The sequence below is a fragment of the Lygodium microphyllum genome, chromosome 28, assembly GCF_053477565.2.
Source record: "Lygodium microphyllum isolate KBCC chromosome 28, Lygodium_microphyllum_v1.1.10, whole genome shotgun sequence".
NCBI lineage: Eukaryota > Viridiplantae > Streptophyta > Polypodiopsida > Schizaeales > Lygodiaceae > Lygodium > Lygodium microphyllum.
Genome location: NC_141162.1, coordinates 27,087,977 through 27,102,361, shown reverse-complemented (window position 1 = coordinate 27,102,361; position 14,385 = coordinate 27,087,977). Strand labels below are relative to the sequence as shown.

At 40.5% G+C, this 14,385-nt stretch overlaps 1 protein-coding gene across 1 annotated transcript; it reads right to left on the bottom strand.

Moving 5' to 3' along the window:
- Positions 1 to 649: 649 nt before the first annotated feature.
- LOC148011272 (uncharacterized) lies at positions 650 to 5,092 on the bottom strand. Its single transcript, XM_087670636.1, has 3 exons — positions 4,292 to 5,092; positions 1,800 to 3,923; positions 650 to 1,586 (listed from the first exon to the last, which is right to left on the bottom strand). Exons 1-3 carry the CDS (start codon positions 4,967 to 4,969, stop codon positions 978 to 980), a joined length of 3,411 nt encoding a protein of 1,136 aa, XP_087526762.1. The 5' UTR covers positions 4,970 to 5,092; the 3' UTR covers positions 650 to 977.
- Positions 5,093 to 14,385: the final 9,293 nt, after the last annotated feature.

Sequence of the window (14,385 nt, the reverse complement as noted above, 5' to 3'; positions counted from 1 at the left end):
AGTAGGACTTTCGGTATCTTATTATCATTGTACCTACACCCCTACGTGGGATGAACTTGAAATCAAAATTCTAGTAACAAATCTTGCATCTAGTCTAGTCTCTCGAGCATGGTGTCTAGTGCTTCCATAATACTTGATTCTGTAAGCTAAAGCCTTCGACAACACTTTGTAGGGAATGTTAAGCATGGTTAAGGGCCTCCAATGGTTGGGCATCACCCTTCCTTGAGCCTTGGGGATCAACCTGATGAGGCCTTCATTGACAAAGGAAGGAATCTCACTTAGCAAGTCACATAGATCAGGAATACACACCTTCGATAGAGCCCCATAAAATTCCACTGGGAATCCATCTATTCTCGGGGACTTCCCTTTCTTCATGGACTTGAGAACATATTAAACTTTTTCTCGAGTAAAGGGCCTTCCCAAAAGAAACAAAGCTCATACACAAGAAGGTTAGAAATCTTATCACATAATCATTAAGGTAGGAGAAATATCTAGTGAGTCGTTTTATATGTCACCACCATCCAAAGTCAATTGGGGTTATGAAAATGATACTTTCTAGTACGCTTTTTGGAGTTGTCAATACAATACTCAACCTATTGCCAAGAGAAAGCCAAAGCCTAAATGTTAGCCAAAAATTCATTAGGATTCATGATTCTCGGATTGAGGCATGATGCAAAGGCTAGTCATATCCATTAAATGAGCTTTCCAAATCCATACAAAGGCAAGTTGAGGAAAGCCAAGTTGACAAGTGATAAACCTTGTCAAAGTTCTCTATTGATGCACCTTCCTTACAAACATGTTTCATAGATTTGCACAATTTGTTATTCAATTATTTGGACTTTTTATGCACTTACAAATGCTTGAAGTTCTTTGTGTGAAGACTCCTAGTATGCATTTGAGAATAGCAAGTTGCTTTCTCGAGGAAAGAAACAACTCTAATCTACTTAGGTGTGTGTTGATTATCCTCTCTATGCTCATCATATATTGTTAGGGCATGGTTTGGGAAGAGGCACACCACATAAGTAAGGGTTATCCTGAAAAGATGATGCATTGAATGGATGGGAGGCTCGTGGTATACGACCTTGAAGACGATTGTGTGAGAGGTCGATAACCTCAAGGGAGGCAAGGGAGAGAAGGTCCTTGGGAATGGGACCCACCAACAAGTTGTTGGAGAGGTCCAATGACTCCATTTTGGAAAGCTCTTGGAGGTTTGTTGGGATGGTACCACTTAGCATGTTATGAGATAAGTTGAGAGAAAGAAGGCCCTTAAGGTCTCCAACTTGTGGAGGAATGCCATCATGAAGTCGATTGCCGGAGAGATCAAGGATCTTGTATGTAGGTAGCACCTTAGTTTGAAATTCCATATGCTTGAAAGTGATGATGATATCATTGAATTGAGAATTATCAGACGATGGGTCAATCATAGGTGTTGTCTTAAGTTGTGTCATGGCACTCAGCAAGTGCATGTTTGTAGGTATAGAACCACTCAATTCATTACTTGCGAGGTCAAGGATTTGAAGGAAAGGCCAAGTTATAAGTGCATCGGAGATTGGTCCTTGTAGCTTGTTGCTCCTAAGGCTTAGCACCTGCAACAATGTTTATGACATGAATTTGGTACAAAGACATTTAACTCAAAACTTTCAAGAGATTTTTTATTCCAATTACACATTTTTATACTTTCTATAACTACAATTTTCATGAAGTCTAAGGTTTTGAATCTTCTTCTTTAAATTTCGAAAGCCGAATTAAATATTGCAAGTCATTATTACTCTAAACCTTTGTTTTCCGTGAACACTGACCTGCAGTGTTTGAAAAGTGTGGTTAGAAATCCATGGCGGGATGCGCCCCGCGAGCCGGTTGTGGCTCAGGTCCAGTAAGATCAAGCTCGAGCACTTGCTCAGTGATGAAGGGATCTCCCCCTTGAACCTGTTATTATGGAGAGAGAGAGTCCGCAGAGCAACGAATGATCCTATCCATTCAGGTATCCCTTCCTCATCAAAGGAATTGCTTCCTCCCTTGAGCACTTGCAGAAATTGGCTGCCATTCAAAGCCCTTGCAGAGGCAAGGCTCCCAGACAGATAGTTATTAGACAAGTCAAGAACTACCAGAGAGCTAGACTCTGTATCCTTGAATGAAGGCAAGCTTCCTGTTAGAAGGTTCCTGGACACGTCTATCAAGCTGAGTACACTTAAAGGCAGGGGAGGTAAGGTCCCTGACAGGGCATTGCCCGAGACATCTAATGATGTAACGCTCAGGTTGCTGAGGCATGAAGGGATGCTTCCAGTTAGTTCATTTGATGAGAAGGATAACGAGATTGATCGGTCTGTGAGATTGGTGCAGAGTTGCTCGAGATGTATGGGGCCTGTGAGCTTGTTGTAGGAGAGATTTATAACTACTTGAGCCACATCTGCGAGTCCCACATGATGAGCACCAGTTTGGTGAGGAGGGACAAGAATGGAGGGCATGGGCCCTTCAAAGACATTGGCACTGAGGTCCAATTCATTATAGACTGTGAGAGGGCTAGGGGCCCTACCTCTGAATAAATTGTGTGCCAATTTCAAATTCAACAGGGAGGTGAGGTTCACGAGATGGGGCGGTAGGGTGCCTGTCAGATTGTTGTAAGAGACATCTAAGTAGATGAGGTTGCTCAACGATCCTATATTTTTGGGGATGCTGCAAGTGAGGAAATTGCTGCCGAGATACAGTCCGTATGCAACTGCATAATCATAGAAATCTCCAACAGGACCTCCCACCATGTCCTTTTCTGGCACTATGCTGAGTTGAATGAGCTGGGAGATGGAATCAGGAATGCATCCTGAGAGATGGTTGTGTCCCATACTCAAATGCCATAACTGTGTCCAGTTGCCAATTGAATGGGGAATGCTGCCCATTACGTTGTTTCCATAAAGCTCACAATACCGGATCCGGGACCAGTTGCCGATGATGTCAGGCAAAGGCCCAGAGATGTGGTTGTTGGATGCATCAAGCTTTGCAATGTTGCCGATTGCAACAGGCAAGGCTCCTGAAAGACTGTTGAATGATAACAGAACACCGTCTAGATGATGCTGCAACAAGCCTAGAGTCTTTGGGATGGGGCCTATGAGATGGTTGTTGGACAGGTCCAACCATTGCAAGCTTGACAAATTACCTATGGCAATGGGAATCTGACCCATGAGAGAATTTTGGGCCAGTTTCAAGGACTCCAAGCTGGACAGGTTAGAAATCACGGCAGAGGGTATGGGGCCAGTGAGGCTGTTGCTGGAGGCATCCAAGGTCCTGAGGCTGTTTAATTCTCCTAACTGTGCAGGGATGCTGCCTGTGAGGCTGCAATGAGAAATGTCCAAGCTGCGGAGGTGCCTGAAATAATTAAGCCAGGGAGGGAAATTCCCTGCAGCTCCTGCAATAGAAAGATGCTCAAGATTGAGGGCTTTTGCAAGAAGGGGTCTGTAGGTTGCCTCCCATGAGGAATTTAGGCCAGTGTAAGACAAGTCCAGGAACTTGAGGTTGGGATTCAAGAAGGACTCGAAGCACAAGGGCGCAGTGAGGGAAGGCAGCTGCACAGATGAGAGGCCAAGGAACTCGAAGTTTTGGCCATCAGGCTTGTTGCAGGGATGGGAGCTGGGAGCATCAATCCAAACATTCCCTGTACTGCTCAAGTCTAGGTGTTTGAGGTGGGGGAGACTCGCAAAGATCTGCAGCAGGAGGGGTCCTTCGAAGCGGTTGCTGCTCAAATCGAGGTACGCCAAGTGATGGAGGTCGCCAAGCTCTGAGGAAGGGATGAGGCCCTGCAGGGCATTGTCATGGAGGTTGAGGTACTGAAGGGAAGGGGGCAAGCCGCGCGGGAGGCCAGTGTCTTGGATGCCATTGGAGCTGAGGTCGAGTACGAGCAGGCGTGTCAAGGAGGTGATGTTGGAGGGGAAGGCCTGGTCAATCACAAGGAGTTTTAGACAAATTCCAGTAGTAATTATTACGTGTTGTGAATAACACCATCATCAGCTTTTGAGAGGGAGGGACTGCAGGGCAGCCCCCTGCCTCCGGCCGCACCTAGCTAGGTATGTGGTGCCTCCCAAGCAAAAGCCCATGATGTTAATACTGACTACATAGGTTTGAACAACATCATCAGCTTTTGAGAGGGAGGGACTGCAAGGGAGCCCCCCTGCCCCCAACTGCACCTAGCTAGGTATTTTGTTTCTCCCAAGCAGAAGCTCACGATGTTGAATACTACGTAGACTTGAACACCATAAGCTCTTGACGTTGAATACTACAACAGCAAAGGGCCCGTTTTTCGCACATTGTAGTTGAGGTTTCTGCTGAATCTGAAGCGGAGGAGGTTTGGGAGGAGATGGAGGCCGGAGATGGCAGCAGAAGAGGAGGGATCAATGAGGCTGTTGTGGCTGAAGTCGAGGTTGGTGAGCTTGAGAAGGGGAGGGGCCTGCAGGCGCAGGGATGAGAAGGCAGTGGAGGTGAGGTTGAGGAGAGTGAGGTTGGGGAAGGAGGAGGACGAGAAGAAGAGAGGGGCGTCGAGGGGCTCGGAGAAGCAGGTGCCCGCCATGTCGAGGGTTTCGAGAGACCGCAGGGTAGCAAGGGAGGAAGGGAGAGGCCCGCAGGAGGAAGAGGAGGAGCCGGAGCTGAAGCCTGTAGAGAGCTTGAGGGAGACTATGCGAGAGCTGCTGGCGCACAGGATGCCTTGCCATTGGCAGCAATCTGAGCTGCCCTCTTGCCAGCGACTGTACGTGGCAGCAGGCCATTGGGCGCCCGCCCGCGCCCGCAGCTCCAGCAGCGCCGCCCTTTCACTCGCCTCGCATGCTTCTGCCGCCGCCGAAGCGCCAGATGAGGACCCCTGATACACATCCAAGCAGCTGGGTGTCAACGACGCCCATACAAAGAGAAGGTGCAGCAGCAGGCACCTCTCAAGTAGACGCATCTTCGTTGGCAAAATGACCTCGCGCAGCGCCACCATTTTTATCATGCGTGCTTGCTCGCTTTTATTTTCTCAAAGGGAAACGTGGCATACACATGAAAGGTGAATAGACGAGACCCCGAGTCCCCTTCCAAAAGTGGGTGAGGAGTTCACCATCTCTAGCAAGTCAACAAGTCATGTCCTCTTCGATGTGTAAAGAAGTGTGGACGCCCGCGACCCGTAAAGAAGTACTTGGATAGGTCAACATTTATAAAGTGGGCGTTTGCCATTTGATGTACAACTAGCCTCAGGCCGGTTACACACCGCGCTATGGACGGACAGGAGATGCAAGTTGTCCATTACTTTGTTTACACACTAAATTGCGCCCAATAATATCATGAAAAGGAGATTGGCCCATTAGTAATGAATGAGAGGTGTGAGGGGATTGGTTGGGGTTCGATTCCTGTCAGTCTTACAGGCCACTTTTTGAAGAAAGGTGTTGTCGTCTTGTCCATTGGGCGCGCTCGAATTTCAGGACGGGGAAGATCCCCCGCCTAGAAGTGTCCGTCACCTGCAAAATTCGGGCCCAATGGCCTTTTGACACGGAGGGCAACAGATGCCTCTTTTTCCACACTGCGTTCGTCCACGGCCCGTTGTGTATCCGGCCTCAGCTTCAAGATACTTTGGACTTTCAAAAGACCATTGCTTATAAAAAATATTTTTCCTTACAAAAACCTTTAGCTCAAATTCTCTAAGAATTTTTGAACCAAAATACACGTATAAAACTTTTGCAAAGTTTGTTGTTTTAAACCTTCTTCCATAGATTTTTAAAGTTTAAAAATTTTGCAATTCATTTTATAACTTAGTCTTTTGCAAACACTTCAAAAGACTCATTACTCATCATGATTGTAGAGTCATGCCACATGGGATGACCTAGACTAGTAAGACCTAAACTCACAAGAGCTACCATATGCTGTTCAACCTACTCAACTTCACTCCAGACAACCAATCACTTCATTAGGAAACTTGACCTGTAGCTTGCAATGTAGTCTAGGTTGACCTTTATGTAGTTGAATGGCCATTTGATGAGTGAGGTAACTAACATACATCCATTGAGTGGATGCATTGAATGACTACAGTCAAAGTCCTCACAACCTACCACATGAGGTGGCTTTGTATTGATTTACTTACAAAATGTCGAGCAAGTCTGCATGTGGTCCCTCTAAGGCTCTAACTCTCACGGAGGGTCTTCACACGTAGGTTGAAACTTGACCCTCGATAAAATGCAACTCTTTGCACTAATGCTAGGTTAGACTATGTGCCTTTAAGGGAGTGGGGTTACTTTAACCCGTACTAGCACCCACTCAAAAGCAAGTGCTAACTTAGGGCTATAACGTGATGAATGGTCTCAGACATTTGTGATTGGCTACGTGAGGAAACTTTTTGCCATTGCAGCTTTTGAAACCAATGCAAATGATTTTGTTTCTAAATTTTTGAGCCTAAACCTTTGCTATCTATGGCTAGTGCAACCTTGATGAAATATGTATTTGGTTTCTAGTGTTTTATCTCTACTCACCTTTTTTTACTAGGCTACTACAATGGCATGCACATGTTTGCTTGTCAAAACAAACCCTTCCCCTAACTTTTGCATTTTCTACATGGTTGTGCAAAATATCCTACCATCATACTAAATTGTTGAATTAAGCACTCTATAAAAGGCCTCATGGATATAACATTTTTATGAAGAAGAGTTCAACAATACAAGTTTCATCTTGACTACTCTTCTTTATCAAAAAGGAGAGAGCATAACAACCTTTGCATTTTTAACAAAAATCATGGATATTAAAATAGAATCTAGAGCATCTTAGAACAATAGAGATATTATCAAAATACTTTTCTTTGTTTGTAACAAATGTTGAAGTTAAATGAAGTAGAGAAGCTACCTTGCTTTTACTTTTTTTGTTTGATTGGCTTACATAATCACCACACTCCTCACCCACTCCTCTCCCAACTACCACTCTAATTAGATTTTGTCCTTACAAAGTAAATTAACCAACATAGGGGACTTCAAATATTCCTCAATGAACCTAACATGTCCAAGTATAGCCTTCTACCACACTTTGTCTCACAAAAAGGAGAGAAAAAGAGAGATTTGCATAGTAGGACATGCATCTAAGTTATAGCCACATTACATTGACTAGCTTTATTTAAGAGCCACTTCAAGAGGTGCACATGTCAAAGGTTATGACACATTATCCACTTTTTAATCATGAATACCACCAAAACTCATACGTGTAATTTTATCTACTTTATCATGATTTGAAAAAGATGACTTCTTTGTAACCAAGCTCTTTTCTCTCCTCATGTGCATAGAAATAAAAGAATATCAAGTAAAGTAAAATACGCATGGTATCTTAATAAACCCTCCTACTCAGTATATAAGAGGGGATTATTTTACTTAGGAACCTTAGAATAGCCTAATTATTACTTGCATGTGGCATGACCCTCATTCCACTATGAACAACCTCATGTGCATAGGATGACAACCCTTTTGATTGAGTTTGCAAGTTGGCCACTAGGCTATGGAATTTACCTTTTGACTTTCCAAATTGAAACCATGTTTTTGGCATTGCCCAAATGCTAATGCTCAAAGTGATTCGACAAGTTTTAACAATTGCATTTTGCACCACTACACCAAAGGTTTGAGTTGATAAGTTTTACAATTATTGCTTTTTTTTTGCCACTCCACCAAGGGTCTTTGGATAAAAAGTGTATTTGGATAAAAAGGTTTTGGTTGATTATGAATGCTTTCCTGTCCTAACTACTAGAAACAAGAGGCAAAATATCAACTACATACATTGGGGAGAAAATTGGTTGAAAAAACTAAAGAGCATGATGTCAAAAAGCACTATGTGCCTTTTTAAAATGTGGAGTAACTGAATATTATGTAAAACTTTATAATATGAATAGCAAGGATATCCCAAATTGAGAGCCAATCCTAGATGGCACACAAGTGATGATCCCAAGGCAAGAAAAGAAATTTCTAACCAAAAATAGATGTAGCCCATGTCTGCTTTTATCTGCTTTGCATTCTCTCTCTCTCTCTCTCTCTCTCTCTCTCTCTCTCTCTCTCTCTCTCTCTCTCTCAAGAAAACAATCGAAATAATCATTGTCAAATATATTCAATACCACATCTTGGTAAGGTGCCATGATTGAACCATGGTGCTGATAAAACCCCCATTATGAGGAGAAGCCATGCGTGAGTTGGTCCTCACTTGTATGTCACATGAGCTCAATGTGATTAGATGGTGAAAAGGTGACTTATGTGGGTCTATCTTCCGGCTTACTTAGAGCAATTAAGTTACTATCAGCTAGAGGCACATTGCATCGAGTTACGAGGTGTGGGAGTTATCAAGAACTCTTAATTTGGATCCTAAGGGTAGTAAAAGAAGAACTCCTTAGAATACACCTTAGCCAACTAGTGAAGATTAATATTGTCATATGTCGATCATCCCAACCAACCAGCTTTGCAAGCTATAAAAAGTAGATCCTCTCAAAACTATGATCATCCATTTTCCTAGTCAAGGTTCATTTTTGAGCTATTCACCTAGAATATATATGAATCATCATCTAAGCTTCAACATGAAACACATGAGTGAGTAGAGTCATCATTGTATTACATTTTTTGCAGTTAAAAGAATATTGTTGATTCTTCTCTAGTTTCTTGTGTACTTTCTATTCTTTGCTTAAATGTATTCATTGAGTTGTGTAATTTTACATGGTATGAGAGGCTAGGGGGTTGTAAGGATTGAAGAATACAAGAGAGATAAGGGTTTCAATATAAAAAAGGATTGTTGTCTACATTAGGATGTTCTAGCACATCAAGGAGTGCTACTACTATACCAGTGATTTAAATTTTGAGAATTCATCCATCAACTTTCACACCAAAGGAAAGTCAGATTATACAAACTACACTCAATGGAATTTAAAATTACAATTATCATGGATTCTTATGAGCTTATGGAGGTGATATTAGGATTGATAAAAAAACTAGTGATCCCCAACACATCAAATCCAATTCCTACAAATGTTGATCTATTATAAGCTTGAAAAATACAGCAATACAAACGCTTTGTGTGTCACATGTGGGTTTGGAAGGTAAAATAAAAAGCCAATGAGACTTTGGAAAAGTACAAGACAAATTAGTTGTACATGGATTTTCACTGATTCAGAGGTTTGATTTTCAAGAATCCTTTTCTCTAACTACTAGAATGGTCATTATTTGTATAATACTAATGGCCTTATGATCCTCATGTTGGATCCTTTGCTCCAAGTCTTCACTCCACACCCTTGAACCTCCACTAGACTTGAGTCCTCATTGCAAAAGTATAGAGAAGAAATAAAAGAAGAAGAGAAGGACAAAGGAGAAGAAGATGATGAATTTGTTTGAGTTCTTTGCCACTTATCCTTCTCTCTCTCTCTCTCTCTCTCTAGCATGAAAATAGGCAAGAAGTAAGAGCAAGCCAAATCTTGAGAACAAGTTGGCACACCATAGAATGAGATTCCATTTACTTTTGTAACTTTATACATGGACCCATTTTTAGGGTTTCCTTCATAGAGTTGGGCACCTTATCCTCTTTTGAGGCTCTTTGGTAGCCCCCTTTACACATCATACTTGGATGTAGAGACCATTTTAACTTAATCATGGATGGATACCTAGACATCTACCAATAATTTTTATAACTCACAAGGGATTGAGCCTAGTTTTTGCAAAATTAAATGCATTTTCCAAATCAATGATATTTTATATACATGTCAGGTTGCTGATTTAGAGAAAATTTGGAGGTGGGGACTTGTTTGGGGATTGAAATCTAGTGAGCATAGGGTCTTCATTTATCAACAAAAGTGTGCAAGGGAGATTTTGAAATCACTTGGCACATTCAATTGCAAGGAGATAGCTATACCATCTGAGATCATTGTGAAGTTATTTATTGAGGATATGTCACCATTAGTAGTAGACAATGGGAAGTACAAGAAGTTGGTCGACAATCCCATTTATTTGTGCAACACCAAGCAAGATAAAACTTTTGTTATTGATGTTTTGAATAGGTTCTTAGACAAGCCTCATGAATATGGGTGCTCAAATACTTGAAAGGCACTCTTAACTATGGCATCACAGATAGTTTTAGGAATTCTTTGGATGGAGAAAAAGATAGTGATCCCAAAATTCATTGTTTACTTATTGTTCCTCTTTGAAATTTTGAAATTTCTCTTATATTTACAAGAAAGCAATTTATAGTGGTATTATCTTCTACCCAAATTGAGTAAAAGGCAAGTTATTTTGCTACATGTAAAGCATTGTGGTTAAGGAGTATCATAGGGTGCATGGAAATCAATATGAAGGTCTAACTGTGCTAAGATGTGACAATCAAAGTTGCATCACTATTGCATAAAATCAAATGTTCCATACATGTACAAAACATATAGAGATCCATTTTTAGTATGTGAGAGATTTGATTGAGGATGGTAGAGTTGGTGTCTACTAACCAATAGAAGAGGATGAAGGAGATATCTTCACCAACCTACTTATGAAGGATTTGCTATGAGTTCATCGTCAACAACTCATTGTTGGATGAAGAATGTAATTCACTTGTGAATGTGCTTTAAGAGGGGATGTTTGATATGTGAGACATGCCTAGACCACCAGGCTAGAGAGGTAACATTTAGCAAATTTCCCCTACCTTTCCTAAATGGTACTGTTCAGATTCCATGAAACGCACAAATTGAGCTAGATCTTCCAAGTCTAGCCCATAGGAAAAGTGTGTGGCTTGATCCACAAGGACTGACTTAGGGGTTCATAAAGACTCACAAAACCTTCTATCAACATTCTAGCATCATAACGACTCGCTAAGTCTTCTATTGGCATTCTAGCATCTAGTCATGAAAGAACAATTTGCAATCAATCTAGACTAGAAGTAGGTCTGCATTTCCCTTGATTCAAAGAGAGTGAGAGAAGAGGGGGAATAAAACATTGACCCCTCTATCCATAAGGCCTACACTATCGTTGGTTTTCAAAGAGAGTGAGAGAAGAGGGGGAATAGAACATTGACCCCCTGTCCATAAGGCGTAATCTCACTCCAACCTCCTAAAATGGTGATAAGATAGGTTCTAAGATAGAACCCTAAGTAAATCAAAACATTTGTCTCTTGTCCTAAATATATTGAGAAGCCATATGGTTAATTAAGTCCATTAGCCACCATAAGGTGCTCCCATCAGGGAAATTTCCCTCCCACTTTCCATAGATACACCAAAATCATCTTTACTTTTTAATTAATTCTTAACATGTTTATTGGAGACATTTCAAAATAAATTCCTTAACTAATCCTCTTAAGATATGATTTCTTCACATAAATTAGGGAAATATCACAAATACAAGGAAAACAATACTTTGGAAAGCAAATTTCAATTCCAAATAAGTCATACTATTTATGTTGTATCAATTGAATCTACCCCAACTAGGCTCATCATGTCCACATTGGGCAAACCATCACCATTTCTAGCTAGCCTAAGGGCCTTCCAAAGTCCATTGAACCTACAAGCTACCTATTCCTTCCTAATGTGCCATGGAGGTTCATACTAGAGCCCCACTAGTTTTCATGCAGCTTAGAAATATGATCTACACCTACAAAAAGACTTCTTGTCATTTGTAATGGTCTTAGCATCCAAAACACATTTTTTTCCTAGTGGAACCTCGACAAAGGACTTGTGGATAGTCAAATTTGGCCCTTCGTACCAATTTGTATGGAGACTAGCATTTCAATATCCTTTTTATGGAAGCCAAATACAAGACAAATGTATCTTTCTAATTTAAATTCTTTTCATGAAAACATTCCCCTAAGGGCAAAAAGTTCTTCACAATAAGTTACCATTTGTAGTTAATACAATAATTGGAGAGAAAAGTATTGGTTCCTTAAAGGCTCAACTATTGTTGTCTTACATTCAATTGACTTAGGGAATATCCTAATGGTAAATTTTGAAGCAATTTCAAGTTCTTATTCTATTTGAATTGGCTTTATGCCTTGAGTTCAAGAATCCTTTGAGTTAAGGTCTAGTTACTTTGAGTTTCAAAGTTGGGTTTTGATGGTTCCTTTCCTTCATCGCTAGAAGTGGCTTCCAAGGAAATATTGTCCTTCCCCATTTTGGGTCAAGGTTCAGGATACTAGCCTTCCCTCCTTAGGATAGGTTAAAGTTTAGACATGTTATAGGGATTTCTTAAAGTATAATTGTCAACTGCTTTTGGGAGTCTATGGCACACTAGTCCATGGGGTTACAATTGACTATGTGAAGTTACTCTAAATGCCCTTCCAAGAAGGAAGGTTTGTCTCTTAAGAGAGATTATAAATACTACATGCAATTAGAGGAAGAGATAGCTCAATCGAGCTATTATTCTATGTTTACTTGTGTCAAGCTAGTTGGGGTTCCTCCAATCACCCCACTTACTTAAGGTCACTAGACTCATTGAAAAGGCGAACCAAATTGAGCATTAATTCCACTCATCTATTGGCTTATTCTTGTCTAACTTATGTATGACGAGTCATGATGATGAATTTATTTCGTTAGAGTTTCCTTTCGATGGCTATCTTATAGGATTTATATAAGCTGACTCACATGATGCCAAGTAGTTGTAACTAGTTTGTAAGTAGCACTCTTTCATTATTCTCTTTAGTTAGTGGAGCCTTGTAGCCTAAGGGAGAGATTTCATGACTAAGAGATTCTCCATAGGCACATGGTAGTGTTATTGGCTCTATTATCCAAGTAGAAAAAGACCCATGAGCATGGGATCTTCTACCCAATAAATTACATTCAACAATACAATTTTAGATTAACCTAGCCTTTCTCTTTTGATTCTTTTCAATTGATACTTGTTGAGGGTAAATGTGCTTATGCCTACGTCACCTTGTATTTACTTCACACATCTTGACCATACACTCATACACTACAAGTGACAGGTGCCCATCACGATCACTTTTATTCCTTTAAACTTTCAGTGACTATTGAATAAGGAAAGGCTGGGTCACACATTGTGACTGTTGGAGTTTTCACATATAGTGTCTCTCTCTCTTGCTCTCTTGTTCCATATACCATAGCTCTCGCTTTTCTCTTGCTTCCACTTTCGTGTTTCCACATGAGCTCTACCTTTCAATTGATATCAAAGTGGGCATTCGAGGAGTTTTTTCATCCTTTGCTTTGGTATAGATTCAAAGCTTTAGCTCAATGTTTTATGACATCAATTGCTTCTTCCTCTTGAGGTATGCATTGAGTTTTTTCTTCTCTTGGCTTGTTCCACAACTTGCTCTCGGCATGTCAAGGAGCTTCCCAGGGCTTAGTTGAGACTCATTGAGTGCTTATTGAGTTGTGGAGCACCTATTTGATCCATTTTGAGTGGATCTAGAGCATGCTTCAAAAGTCATGGACAACTATGGTAACTTGACAATACTTTTATATTTTGGCCATAACTTTTGCATATAGTATCTTATTCAGGTGTTTTATAGCTAAAAACAAAGGAATGCAAGGAGAGCTATAGATTTTAGCAATCACAAAGTTGATTGTGTGTAGTTTTTAGCTCATTGTTTTTCACAAAAAATAGAATAATTCTAGTTTGGATAGCAAATATTGAGCTCCATTATGCATGTTTTATGCCTTAGTGATGCTATTCCGGTGTGTGGATGTTATGATTATGCTTTGGGATGCTACTTGAATTTTTTAGAGCTTGATTAGATCAATTCTATAGAAGTTTATTGCTATTATAATAGTTTGTATAGAAATCATACAAGAGTAAACTTCATGCTTTGAATGCCTATTATGCCTACATGGTATTTCATGTATGTTACTTATCTATGGTGATATCTAGTATTGATGTATAATACTATATTAAGGAACTTGGGAATTCTTGTATAGTTTGGAAATTTCCAATATAGTTAATATTTGGCCACATGATCAAATCATCTTGTCCCCTTACTTGAAAGTGGAGTCTATCCTAACTACTATATAGGTTGTCCTTCCAAGTTCCACTTTGAAGCATGGGTTAAGATTTAGCCACATTGCTAAATCTTTACTCCTTATTTGAAAGTGGGACTTGGGAGATTTCCAAATTCTCTAATATGGTGTTGTATGAGGCCAAATATGATTATGACATGCTTTGGCACTTGGATTTGAGCTACATTTGATGTACTTGGACTTTGATTAGTTGCTTTAAGCTTTTATACTTACTCACTTATGGGTATTGAAGCTTCATTTGGACAATTATGCTCCCGGATGTATTTGTGATGTGCTTGGGCTTCTTGGATGCTTTGATATATATGCCTTGAGCTTTTCTTGCTCACTTTGCATTTAGGATTCGATTTCAATGGGACTTACTTCATAGAGCAAGGTTCTTTGAGACAGTGGGACTATTGGTTCATGTATATGCTCTCTTGTATGCTATT